The 14,079-nt window shown below is 41.4% G+C and overlaps 3 protein-coding genes across 3 annotated transcripts; 1 reads left to right on the plus strand and 2 right to left on the minus strand.

Annotated features, from left to right (window-relative positions):
• Positions 1-2,486: 2,486 nt before the first annotated feature.
• On the plus strand, positions 2,487-5,831 carry Bcswa2. Its single transcript, XM_001555896.2, has 2 exons — positions 2,487-5,356; positions 5,448-5,831. The coding sequence occupies exons 1-2, from the start codon at positions 2,693-2,695 to the stop codon at positions 5,547-5,549; spliced, it is 2,766 nt and encodes a 921-aa protein (XP_001555946.1). The 5' UTR covers positions 2,487-2,692; the 3' UTR covers positions 5,550-5,831.
• Positions 5,832-10,091: 4,260 nt separating this feature from the next.
• Positions 10,092-11,996, minus strand: BCIN_02g01040 (hypothetical protein). Its single transcript, XM_024691096.1, has 2 exons — positions 11,571-11,996; positions 10,092-11,474 (listed from the first exon to the last, which is right to left on the minus strand). Exons 1-2 carry the CDS (start codon positions 11,724-11,726, stop codon positions 10,350-10,352), a joined length of 1,281 nt encoding a protein of 426 aa, XP_024546866.1. The 5' UTR covers positions 11,727-11,996; the 3' UTR covers positions 10,092-10,349.
• Positions 11,997-12,367: 371 nt separating this feature from the next.
• BCIN_02g01050 (hypothetical protein) lies at positions 12,368-13,768 on the minus strand. The gene is made up of 2 exons (XM_024691097.1): positions 12,848-13,768; positions 12,368-12,796 (listed from the first exon to the last, which is right to left on the minus strand). The coding sequence occupies exons 1-2, from the start codon at positions 13,621-13,623 to the stop codon at positions 12,463-12,465; spliced, it is 1,110 nt and encodes a 369-aa protein (XP_024546867.1). The 5' UTR covers positions 13,624-13,768; the 3' UTR covers positions 12,368-12,462.
• Positions 13,769-14,079: the final 311 nt, after the last annotated feature.

The following is a 14,079-nucleotide window of genomic DNA, read 5'->3' on the forward strand; positions in this document are numbered from 1 at the left end:
TGGAATGGGATTGGAGGATTGCATGGGAATCGCGACTATCCGAAAACGCCTCACGCCATCAACGGAACTTCCGTTTGCCATACACACCATGCCTGACACGATTCATGGATGCTCGGGAATGTGTTCAAGCTTGGGAAAAGGTGTTCCAGTGCAATCGTGAAGAACAAATTACGGTGGGCGACGATGACCATGGTTGGCTGTTGCCGTTACACAGAATGGGCTTTCATCTATTACAGTTTGTTGACACTTCGGTACGGGTAAGCTTTCCCTCTCTCGCCTGTTCGATTGCTGGGTGGAGTGGTGGATGCTTCATAATGTAGAAGCTTCGAGGGCTCCAGCTTCAGACCCTCAAAGAATTGGAAACACGGATCCAGCCCCAAAATTACGGTACCGACGTAAGTGTCCCCATGTCTACAACTCTTCTAAGTCTTGACCAAAATTGCTTCTAGTTTTCCGAGTCCGTGGACACTGCATGTCTACCTGGTATGTGATTACCTACACTGTCATGGAAAGCCTTTCCACACATAAATAATGAGGCTTGACATGATTGGTATCGGCATCTTGTCCCAGAGAGTCGTATTGCGCCGGGATTTGGGCCAGTTAGCACCGAGCATAACCATTCCCTCCCCATCCCGAATATGCAGGTACGAGTAACGAATGGAAACTTAAGATCCATTATTCAAGGGTTCCAGTGGACCGGCTCGCGGATAAATAGTCAGTATTTTAGTCTGTGATGGGCGGGATGCTAACAGCGAGTTATGAAAGTGGCTAAACAGTAGACGATTCTTGAAGGTATCAATGATTTACTCGAATTTCACCATCTAGTGAGAAAGGCGAAGACGAGGGAGCAGTAGGATTTTTGGATCTATTGAAAGGTGACGAGAGATCATACCTTCGATGAGGAGAGATAAGATGATGATGACAAGGAGGCTAAAGAGGAAGGTAGGATCTAAGTCGACATTAACCTTACAAAAGGTAGCACCCGTTACGAGGGATGGATGGTATGAAGAAAGAGGCACAGATGGGCTTGTGCTGATATCAAAATCCCTCGGCACCTTCTGCTAACGATCTTACCTTTCGAGTATCGATCAACCATTACTGGTTAACTCAAAGATGGGGTCTGGAAAAAAGGTTTAATCACGGTGCACATCATGAACAGATTTTAAATTTGGCGTAAATTACAACAGTGTCCTGAAACCGAGTATGGGAATGGATGATCTATTATGCATGCTTCCTGCACCATCTTGCATAGCTGGTTGACTTACTCACTGGTTGATTCACGAGCCGCTCCAATTCATTGCCGTCTCTAGCAAGAGAGAATGGGGAAGCAGATGGTCCCCGAAACAAGTGACGAGATCGACCTCGAAGTTTCTCTCGAATTTCATCTCTTATTGCCGCAAACGCTACTTCTCCATGTGGTTGTTTCTCCATATAGTTACGAAGTGCATTCTACCATCGGTACGGTACGGACCACGGGTTAGCATCGATTCAACTCAATTGGGATTGTACATCCGTTCGGCGACAATGCAGTGGCCATGCTGGCCCAAACACATACGTAATATATTATCCATGCTCCCATGCAATTGTGCATTTTGAACGGGTTCTTCTTGTGTTGCTGCCAGAAAGCATAATTTAGATCCTCAATATAAATTAATATATTTCTCATCGGCTATGTTGGTGCTCTGTTGACGGATTGAGGAATACCGAAAGAACAGACCCCTTGAACACTCGAAGACGGAAGGGAAAGATGGAAGGAAATACGTATCATATCTAATCATATCATATCATAGTAATGGAATACGGATATGAACATGGTCTAGAATCTCCGTGCTATGATTTTCCCAGATTTTGTTTGAGAAAAGTGTTTCATGGGATTCATGACTCTGTTTGGTAAGATTTGCTCGCATCGTGCAATGATTACTTTTGTAGTGAGTCGTATTGAGTAGTGGGTGAGTGCATGGAGCAACTGGAGCAAAAGAAGTTTAATTATCAGACGAAGCTTTAGCCCTTTCCACATAGCCAGACATAGCCAGACATATCGATGCAGATGTAGCCAGACATGGCCAAACATGGCCAGATGTGGCCAGACTGAAATGAAGGGGGAAATTCTTCGGCTGATCTCGCTCGAAGCGGAGGGTTTCTTGGGATGAGTGCATCTTGAATCAACATCGATACTGATATGATACCGATTTGATTTGATGTAATTTGGTGCACCGGAATAACGAAAAGTAGGTAAACTCAAAACCGTCCTAGGAGAATGACTAACAGAAGCCTCCGAAGCTATCAAATCCAAAATCGTAAAGCTTTCTAAGCTTCATTTCTCTTTCGGGAGATCACCCGTTTGGGCCATTGTGCTGAGAAATATTGGTTTGTGCTCGCACCGAAGATTGAGGCCCGATGGTTGCAGCCTGAAACGTCAGGCTGCATATTAGTCAGTCGGTCCGCCAGTCAGTCGTTCTCGAGTCATTGTCGCCGAAAGGAAAAAAGCGTGACATAGCTTCTACGGTAAGCGAAACTCGCCTCAAACGCAATATCACTTGGGAAGGAACGTCATCATGAATGTTCAGTGGTTTCAACAATATCCTCCCGCAAATACCTGAATAGCGAATTCCCTCCTAGTTGATCTCCTGCGCATATCCTTTTACCCTTTACGCATTGCATGCGTCCAGTCTTTTCCTGTTACGTCTAACAAATGGATGATCTTAATGGTCTAGATTGGTCTTCGGCCTCGAACACGGAACAAAACAAAGTATCACCTGGCACAGGCAATTATTATCCCACGTTACGTCCAACCCCTTCGCCGGCGATCACTGGACGAAATACCCCTCTGTCTGCTCAAGCTTCGGGAGCTTCAAAACCATTTGCGCAGCCCAAAACGAAAGCTCCAGACAGCTTCTCGAACCTTGTATCTTTTGGGTCTTCGAAAACGAACACGTTGACATTACAACAACAGCAAGCAAAACTACAAGAAGAAAAGAGGAAGAAGGAAGAGGAACAACGCAGGCAATATGATGCGCAATTCGGAAACACACAATTTTGGGATGGATTGGGTAATTCGGGAAGGAACTTGGCCGGGTTGTCGCCAGTCCCTTCACCAATCCCTGCCATAACGAGCCAACCTTCCCCATCACCGTTTGCGCCAACTACGTCCCCTCCACCAATTGGAACTGGCACTGGTGCTTCCGCGGACGATGATCTTTTTGCGGCCTTCAACAAAGATACTAAAGTAGACAATTCAAGTCACTATCCACCACCTTCTACCTCTTCAAGTCGTACGCATACTCCAGGATTTGGCACAACTAAAATACCCGACTTAAGTAACCCGCAAGCCTGGGAGCAACCTACAAGTAGTTCGGGGGATTTTGGGGACGACGATGATCCGTTTGGATTGGGCCAATTGAAACAGTCAACCTCTGTGCCAGTACCCGTTTCAAATACAACAGACGATGATGATTTCTTGGGGGATTTGGGAAAGCCAGTGGAAGAAGTGAGGAGATCTACACCTGCTGTGCCAGAATTGCGCGAAGAATCAAGTTCTGAGGATGAAGAGCCTAATGACCCTTGGGATAAGGCTGTTGCCGAACTTGTGGATATGGGCTTCACGGCAGAACAATCGAGACGTGCTTTAACTGAAAGTGGCACTGGCCTTGATATACAAGCAGCTGTCGGGTGGATACTGAACGATGCGCATGCACAAGCCAAAGCAAAGGCACAGCCTAAAGAGCCTAGTCAACGGAATGGTTCCACTTCACATGGGGAAAGGAGGAATGTGTCAAGTGATGGGCGAAAAGCCAATCCGGCATGGATGCGAGAAGAAGGAAGATCTCAATCACAGCAACCTCGAAGGGAGGATAATCGTTCACCAAATAACGAAAACGACTTTTCCAAAACTGCCGCTGCTGTTGGAAGCAATATTTTCAAGACTGCGAATTCTTTTTGGAAGACATCCCAAAAGAAAATTGAGAAAGCAGTTGCCGAGTTCCAAGCGGATGCCGATCCCAGTCAACCGAAGTGGATGAGAGAAGCAGCAGAAAGAGAGGCTGTGTCTGAGCAACGTGCAAGACGGGTGAAAGCTGAAGCTGAAGCTGCTAAAAGCACTCCTGACGTCACAGATGAAGCTCTTGCATTAGAAAGTGGATCTAGACCTCAGCCAAGGAAACCGAAAGCAGCCACGTCTGATTCGGGCACTTCACGTGACACTTCTCCATCTGCTGCAAGATTCCCTCCCGAAAGGCCTACGTCTAACCCACGTTGGCAGCAAACACGACCCCAGAGTCGACCTACTCCACCTCCAGCGGCTCCTAGGGTACGAGTCAACAGGCAAGCAATAGAAGAAGAAAGTGCCCAGGCATACGTAAGCTCTGCTCGACGGAAAAAGCCCACTCCTCAACCCACACGAGAACCGGAGCCCGATCTTCTATTCAATTCATCACAGCCAAAGCCATCTTCCACGCCAGCAGCTTCTAGGCCAACGCCGAAAACGACAGCCACATCAAAACCTTCTACGCCAGTTCCTTCTAGACCAAAGGCTCCTCCACGTACCATTCCTGCTATTTCTCCCATTGCCCTGAAATCTTCTACACAACATCGTCTAGAAGGCAAAGCACATTTTGACCGTGGTGATTACTCAGCAGCCCATACATCTTACACCTCATCTCTCTCACCTTTACCTCAAAACCATCCAATAACTATCCTCTTACTTGCTGAACGATCTATTAGCTCGGTCAAAACTGGCCACCCACGTGAGGCCATCTCTGATTCTGATCGTGCTATCGAGATTATTGGAACTTCTCGTGGTCAAGATGAAATTATCGACTTGAGTACCGGTGCTGCAGATGACCGTAAATCTATGAAAGAATACTGGGGCAAAGCTTTGACAAGTAAAGCCGAAGCATTAGAAGCACTTGAGAAATGGAAAGAGGCCAGTGATGTCTGGAAATTATGTATAGAGGGTGGTGTTGGTGGAGCAACAGCTATTCAAGGTCGTCAACGCTGCGATAAAGCTCTCACTCCTCGCCCGGCATCTCGTAGTGTTCAAAAACCTAGACCAAGACCCTCGGCTACAGCATCGTTAGCTCCAACTCCTGATTCAGATGCTGTTTTGCGTTTACGTGCTGCGAATCAAGCTGCTGAAAAGGCAGATGATGAGAAGTTGGCTCTCGTGGATAAGGTAGAGGAGAGAGTCAATAAGTGGAGGGAAGGAAAACGAGATAATTTAAGAGCGTTGATTGGGAGTATGGAAAATGTACTTTGGGAAGGAAGTGGCTGGAAAAAAGTCGGCTTGCATGAATTGGTTGTTAATTCAAAAGTTAAGATTAATTACATGAAGGCGATTGGGAAGTGTCATCCTGATAAGGTTAGTTTTCTTTACGGTTTTATTCTTTCCTTGCAGGTGGAGATGTGAAACTGGCAGAAATTAGGATTGAAGCTAATTATTACAATTATAGTTACCTCAAGATGCATCCCAAGAAGTAAGGATGATTGCCGCGATGGTCTTTTCGACATTGAATGAGAGTTGGGATAGTTTTAAAGCGCAGAATGGCATGTAATGCATGCTTTGCGAGAAGATGGGACATTTGAATTCCAAGTCCATTCATTGACTTGGAGAACGAAAAAAAAATGAACTTATGTTATGATGATGACGATGAAGATGATGAGAAATTACTTGGATAAAATTTTGCAAAAGCTTTAATTAAAGATGTGATTTCTGTTTGTTTGTTCGTTCTCTCTTGTTGTTCTTGGTACTTTAATATATTGACGCTTTGGGTTCGCACTTTTTTCGTCTTGGATATTGACTAGGTAGGTAGGTTGGTTGGTTCAATCGGTCGTGATCCTCCCCCTCCCTCCCCCCCCCCCCGCGTGAAGAAAAGATGCATGGCGTAATTAGGGGGATTTATATACGATATCAGTTAACCGATTGGTGTTGTGGAGATGTTATTATGTATAAGTATAGTGTAGTATAGTAAGTGAGTTGGTAGGAGATGGTGATGGTGGTTATTATGACTTTATTCCTTAGGAAGGTTGTGTTGTTTATCTTTGCAGGTAGAGTTTCTTGATGCTTTAGGTTGATGTATAGATATTGGTATTGGATATGAGGCTTGAGGTTTGAGGTTTGAGAAGCGGATTATGGGTTGTGGATTGTAGGTTGTGGGTCGTGGTGTGATATTTAGTATGCAAGTATCCATCGGGTTCCGTATAGTGAATATGTGGGTATGTGCGTGTGTGTGTGTGTGCTGTGTGGAATAGCTGTGAGATGGTTGGGATGGAATCTTCTGATCTAGGGGTGGGTGAATATGTAGGTGAGGTGTGTGTAGGGGTATGTATATGTATTTTTCTAGAGATATAGGTATAATAGCTTAGTTACTTATAATTGGTATGATCACTTTTTTGCCAGGGGAGTTGAATATTTTCAAAATACGTAAGTAGATCGTGCATGTAGTTTCTTAAGATGTTTACGATGTTGGGGGTGAGTGAGGGGGATATGTATGTTGGGGTTCGATTGGATGGCTGTCTCTTTGATTTATTGTGTATATTCAATCATAGATGTATTATTATTGATCGCGAGGTAAGTGGTGTGCTGGCTTGAGAAGTTGGATAGTTGGAAAATGCTTAATAATGTATATTATATATATATGTAGCTTGTGTACGCGTAACAAAAATTACAGAGTGCTTATAAGATTTTACGGAATGTACTCAGGGTTACTTTATTGACACTAGAGAGGCGTAGATTTTGGGCATTGATAAGTGGTTTATAGTTATTATTAATTTTAGATGAGTTCTCGAGAAGTTTTGATGCATGTCCAAGTGCGTATCGCTTCGAGTCATATATCTATGTCGTAGTGATGTTAGTTGGTCGAGCTAGCGATTTTTCACGGAGCTAATGTAAAGCTAGCGGGATCATGTTAAGTTAGCAACACGCTAGCATATATAAGAACTCAGATATGCAACAAAACTTCTGGGGACCTGAAAGTTGTCGTCTGGGGATTGTAAGTGTTTGATTTTTGGAGAAAGTTTGGAGTTTATGGAGGATAGATGCTTCGGATGGGAGTAGATAGTATGTGGATCGTACTAATTTATTGATGGGGATAGTGATAGATTTTGTTCTTGTTAGTGCATGAATTGAAAGCAGATTTCTGGATGGCCAGGAGTTTTCAAGGCAAATATCGAGATGTCCTCTGAAAGCAGGGCTTAAGATTTCGCAAATTTTCAATCAACTCGATCGCAACTTCTTCTGATAACGGTAAGCATACTTCCATATGCTTCATGCATACATCTCAACATCGCTCTTACCAATGAAACGAGAATTTTTTGATATGAGATCGATTCCTTCTTCATGTTATAAAGTTCTCATCTTCCAAATATCCATTCTCGTGAACTTGTGATCTTCGATGACATCAATTCATTACATTATTCACAGACAGCTTTATATTTTTCCACTTACCAATTTCGATTCTTTTCAATGAATCCGTCGTAGAGATATTCTATATTCTGAGTATGTACGCATCATGTTCGAACTAATATCAACATAACCCCTTTCACCAACTGTCATTCCTCATGTTTAGTATCAATATCCAAGAACAAGAAAATCATCTCCAGCATTTTTTCTTCTCTTCTCTCCTATTCCTATTCGTTTCTCTTCATTGCAAGTCTGTCTCCCTGAAACCCTTCAAAAGTCACCCCAAAATTATAATATCATGAAGTGAATTGAAAAAACCGTGGCCGGAATAAGCCGAGCCTCGTTTTTCAGCACACAAGCAAGCACAACAACGGCTCCGACTATATCAAATTCAGTCTATCTTCCCGATTCGGTAAATGCTACCCTTCAAACGAACAATCTCGCAAGTTCCAGAAATCGCCAAGCAGCCCCAAGGAAGAGGAACTATGGATTTCTACAATTTCTATAGGTGTCTGATACAAACCATGTTAACTCAGAGATAATATCCTAATTGAAGACAGAAGAGATCGTTATATTCGTGATCTCTTGGATGTTGGCATACTCTATTAAAACTGGTGTTCTGCTCATCTGGCTTCGTTCATTTTTTGATCTGGGATCAGATAGCCTTTAACGAGATGATTAGTCAATTGTAATTCATATGACTACAAAACCATTGAGGCACAGCGTGTTATTATATCTTGTAGTGTCAAGTTTCTTCAGTGCAACGGTGTGGCTTTTCACGCTAGAGATGCTGAAATCAAACGTCAAAATTGGAAGCGAAGAGATTCTGAGATATGCAACGATGCAAACATTAAAAATTGAAAAGACAACGCGGAAGTTAACAAATGAATCCATTGACCGAAGCCAAGATTACTTTGTATATGATATCTTGATAGCTTACTCAGATGTTAACCTCGAGTTGATGATGACTCGCAGATGCATAGAGATGCAGTAACATTATGGTAAAACTGTAGCTTTTGAAATCAATAAGTTCAGTGCCCTACTTTTGGGCCACCCCTCTTTTGGGCCACTTTTTCACACCAAAAATAACGAAAATCACGATTTTTAATTTCTTTATTTATTGATATCATCAACTGAAATTGAAATCATAAATTATTTATATAAATGTAAGCTAATTCTGAGATTTTCAGATTTTTAGCAATTTTTTGTAATAAGATATAAATGATTGAAATATTGATTTTCGAATTTGTATGGGAATCACATACAAATTTGAAATTTTGTTAAAAACAATAATAACTTTTCAACAAAATTTATTAAAAATAAACTACAAAATTTAATTATATTATTATATATAATTATATATAGAAATTTAAGCTTTAAAATTTTACCAACCCATATTAAGATTTTATTTGAAACTTTAAAATTTACAGGGATTAGAAATCAGTGATTTCTTTATAAGTCGATATCCACTCATTTTTTATATATTTTTCTTAAACCTTATTATTAAATATATCTGAAAACCATTATAAGATTTTACAATTTATTTTTAGTCATTTTTGTTGAGAAGTTATTATTGTTTTTAACAAAATTTCAAATTTGTATGTGATTCCCATACAAATTCGAAAATCAATATTTCAATCTTTTAAATTTCAATCAAAAGAATTATGGAAAATCTAAAACTTCTCAAACTGATTAATATCTATATAAAGATTATTTAATATAAAATTTTATTAAAATATATTCAATTTTGATGAAGATATTAATACATCAAAATGGCTAATTTTGGTGTAAAAGGGTGGCCCAAAAGAGGGGTGGCCCAAAAGTAGGGCACTGAACTTAGTTGGTATCAAAGCGCCTCAGGATCTGTAGATATCCAACTCATAAACTCTGAGCTCAGTGCGATATAGTTTAGACATGAGATGAACATAGCCGATTTCTTGAATTGGTTGAAATATTACCATTCTTGTCTTCCAAGAGTAGTTCCATCATTCGATAGAAGCATTGCTCTTTATCCAAAATGCAAAAAGTAGTTTGTCGGTTAGACTTGTCCCAATGATAATAGTGATTACCAAGATGAGCGAGATATTTTTGGTCTCTAGATGTAACGTGGTTTAACACCGAGTGCACCATATCACCGAATGCACCACTTCAAAATACACCAAAATTAGCCTTTTCCTAATATTCATATTTTAATAATTAATCAATATTTTTTAAAAAAACAAAAAAGATTTATTAATAAAAAAATATCTTTTATAAAAATATTAAGTTTTTATATAAAATTTACCATTATATTCTATAAAAAGTGGAAATTGTCACGATTTTCGTTACAAAAAACCTATCTCTATAATAACTACTATATTAATTCAAATTTCTAATAAATAATTAAATTTCTATAATATTTATATAATTAAATGTTATAATTTCAAATTTTGAAAAATTAAATTATTAAATAAAGAAAGTGCACGGTTACGCACAGACGTATTTTGTATGTAAAATTCGTGGTGCACTCGGTGATATGGTGCACTCGGTGTTAAACCACGTTAATAGATCAGATGAGAGATGTCTTCATCTTTTCCACCCCCACCACATGCATCTATATTTGGAATATTGTAACTTCCACGTGACATCAACATTATTGCTGCCTGAGATTTCAGAACACTACGGTTAATGCCACGGTTGATGCTGCTCCAAATCTTGTGTATATGTTTCATTTCAATAATTTTAGTATCTTACTACAAATGCAACGACTAACAACATAATAATAATCCCTCATCCTATCGATAAAACTACATCTACAACTGTCATTCTGCAAATTGTGCATTCGCTGCTCAACTTTTCGACGCCAGCTACTTAAAAGGCCGCATCAATAATAGTCATAATCTGTATATGGCTCTGGATTCCGGCTCTTTCCCCGTCGTCCAAATGACTTTGGACTGGGGCTTCTCGCTCTCGCTCACAGATGCCGTCCTCGTCTCGGTCGTATATCAGCCTGGCACTTTGGACACGCTTTCATACGACATCCCCACGTAGGGCACTTCAACAAGTACGTCCAGCTTTCATAACACCGCGGACAGTTATCTCGGCCTTCGATCTTCGACCACCAACCGCCATGCCGACAGTTAAGAGGTTCGTGCAGAGTTTCCCCCGATGCGAAGAAGTCATCATCATGGCCAGAGAAGTCGTAGCGGCTATTCCATTTGTTTTTGTCATCAATGTCGTTTTTCCATTGTCTGTCTCGCTCCTCCTGGTGTTTCTGTGCTGCTGCTCGTCGCTTCGCTTCTTCCTTTCTCGACTTTTCTATTGCGGCCTGTAGTTCTGCTTTGCGTTTCATCATCTCTTCTTGATATGTCCTCAACTCTTCTTCACGCTTTCTCATATCTTCTGCTGCTTTTCTGTCTCGCTCTTCTTGCTCTTTTTTCCGAGCCTCTGCCATCCTTTCTCTGTATACCCTCGCTCTTTCATCTGCTTGCCTCTGTTCTTCAGCCTTGATTTTTTCTTCAATCATTCTTATCTTCCCATCATCAACCTGATCCGCAAGTTCCACTTCTCTTTGCGCCGTTAGCAGCAAAGCTTTCTCCTTATCCAATTCCGTACTCTTCGCTTCGATTCGCCGCTCCTTCAGATTCATCTCAATCTTTCGTTCCTGTCTGCTCCTATCCTTTCGCTCTTTTTCATCCTCACTAACCACAGCTCTCTTGATGACCGGAGATAACAACCACGCACCCCAACCATTTCTCCATGCCTCTTCCACGTCTTCGATAGCGTCATTTTTCTTCAAAAGCTCAATTGACTGCTTCAAACTTTGAATATCTTTCTGCAACCGCGAGATCACAGACTCAAATGCATTTTTCTTGGTCGACCATCGCGCCGCACGTTCCTGCTTTGCCTTTCGCAATGCAGCGATTTGTGCCGCATCAGTGAGTTTGGACGACGCAGATGCGGATGTTCGAGGTTCCGGTTTGTATTGAGGTTTTGAATTGCTCTGGGGCATTGTTCCACCTTTTTTGATGGAGGGGTATTTGATGTCGTAGACGCGGCGTTTGCTCTCATCTTTCAACGTCTCGTAGGCTTTTCCAAGCTATAATTTTGAATTTAGCACTATACGATAGACGTAGCAAAGAAGATTGAAAGATCTTCTGAGAATAACCTAGCTATAGAATGAATATCAACATACCAACTGAAACGCCTCCGTGGCATCAGCTTTATCATTTCGATCAGGATGCAGTTTCAGCGCAAGCCTTCTATAGGATCGAATTATTAGATCTTGAGTGGCCGTTTGCTCAATCTCAAGGACGGCGTAATAATCTTCTGTGATCTGTACCGGCGCCATCGTATCTTTGGATCTTTTGGAGTCTCTATCCTGTATGCTTATTTTATTGCCGTGTCTAGTCGTTTGTTATTCAAACAGGTATAAATCCATCCAATCACGTTTCCCGCAATTTTCATGGGAGGTGTAACCTGAATGGACCATGTGTGAAAGATTGTATATAAATTGAATCGGCGACGGAACGAAAAGTCGAGTATCTTTGTAGTAACTTTGATGCTGTTATCTTTTATTGGGGATATTCTGATTCGATTTCGTGCTTCTCAAATTTTCTCCTTGGTATTCGCTGGCACTCGTCATCTATCAGCGCGCATTTCTACAGGTTGCATATATCTACCACAGTGCCTTATTGGATGATTCTCAAGCCTCGTTTTTTTCGATCACATATCTAGGTGATAAGATTGATTGAGATACTGTGCGAATGGCTTCATGTGAAGTAAACTGAAAGCGTCAACAATCCAAGAAAAATTGGAAAATGAAATTAACAAAAAAGGGAACGGTAAGTGACCGCGAGAATAAACAGGGTGTAAAAATCTTCATAAGTATAAGTTCCTGTTAAAATCCCTACTATTATAATATCTGCGTATATATTAAATAAGAGGATCACATTCTATTTAAGATATTTACTTTTCAGTGTTCGTCTATTTTGTCTTTAAATACGTAATGAAAAGGTCAAACAACTAGGGCTTAGTATATTTCTTTCGTATCTGAGCAGAAGTCAAACCTCCCATACTAAAGCCCATCAAGATCTTATCGTTGCTCTCGATGTTTTTTTTTCGCCCAACAGATTTATGGTCTGTTGGGCATGGCCCTTGATAGTCCGAACCTTGACTCGGATTGCCTTAGCAAAGGTAGCCGCTCTAATGTACCAGCGTCCATCCTCAATCGTGTAACGATAATTCTGCATGCTGGTTGGTATCCCCGATGTCTTGTTGTGGACAGGTGTACGCTTGCCAAACTCGTCCTCTTCCGTGAAGCTCAAACTATACATCTTGTGACCATGATCCATTGCATTCAGACGTGCCGAGAGATAGTTGAGTTCAACGAGAACAGCGCGTCGATCCGCATCGAAAGCTCTGATCTGCAGCTTTACGCTTTCGGTCAAGCTGTCGAAGTAGAATGTTCACGGATGTCCGCTATCAATCCTCGACATGTTGGCGCAGGCAATGGGAATATGAAAAACTGGGTTCATGTAATTGAAGAAGGCATCAATGGCATTGTACAAAATCATAACCTCTATTTTCAGCATGCTCATGGTAAGTTGGCACTCCTGCTCCATGAAGCGAACGTTTTTGTCGATCCTGGATGTCGAAGTCGTATGTGATTCCACCAACCAAATTTTTCTGCCATTCATGATATTGTGAACGGAAGAAACATCTGATTCGTTTCTGGTGGCATAGGGTGCAGCGGTGAGGTCGGTGATCATTCGGACCCGTTTCAACAGTCCCATCTGCTCGGCGAGAATGCTAAAGGCATGAGCCTTGACGATCGTCAGCACAAGATGACTGAGGTCCATATTCAGCTGAAGAAAGTGATTGATGACATCCTCGTGGCTATTCTCGCTTTGGTCACCCTTCAATATGATTGAGACATATATGTTGCGAGTATGCTCTACCAGGTTTCGAAGAGTGGTCGTTGCCATTATGTTGGGTACGCCATTGATTTCGACAAAGGATAGATTGTCAAAATTGGCAACTCTCTGCTCGACATCCTCTTCCCACTTCCTTCTATTCCTTGAGCAATGTCTCTTCACAGTGAAGAGACCACCTCGTTGAATCTTCCGAACTTTGCCAGAATGATTGCTTCGTGCGGTGAAATAGACATGATAATCCTGGGTGGAAAATTGATCCATCAGTCTCGAGCTGACAGCACTTACTCCATAGATACCGATCAATTGAGACATCTGTGAATGGTTAATATAAAAATGAAAGAGATGATCGTGTGAACCAAACTTATTGTTCGAGTCGAAAAGTATATTTCAGATAAAGCGTGCCAAAATATTGTATATGGCAAAAGCATACAGCTTATATACCAAGTATCTTGTGTACTATAATATGGTTGAGATAACGAATGAGACACGGCATCACCTATCAGTTGAAAGTCTGCACACTCCGAAAGCTTAAAGACGATGCACTGTACAATGTACTACACACATCATCCCAGTCTCTGATAGGGATGCTTTTCTGTCCGAAGGAAGGAATTAGTCAGGAGCGATCCATGAGTGTTATGCTTTATATCTTATCCATTCGAGAAATTCAGATTATTCAAGAGGACAGTCAGCAGAAACAAAATGTTATTTGAGTTTATATATCTAGAGAAAAGGAGGTAAACAAGTCCTGCCAAAGAAGTGACGCCTTTA

Source organism: Botrytis cinerea, chromosome 2, assembly GCF_000143535.2.
Source record: "Botrytis cinerea B05.10 chromosome 2, complete sequence".
In the NCBI taxonomy this organism is placed as follows: Eukaryota; Fungi; Ascomycota; class Leotiomycetes; order Helotiales; family Sclerotiniaceae; genus Botrytis; species Botrytis cinerea.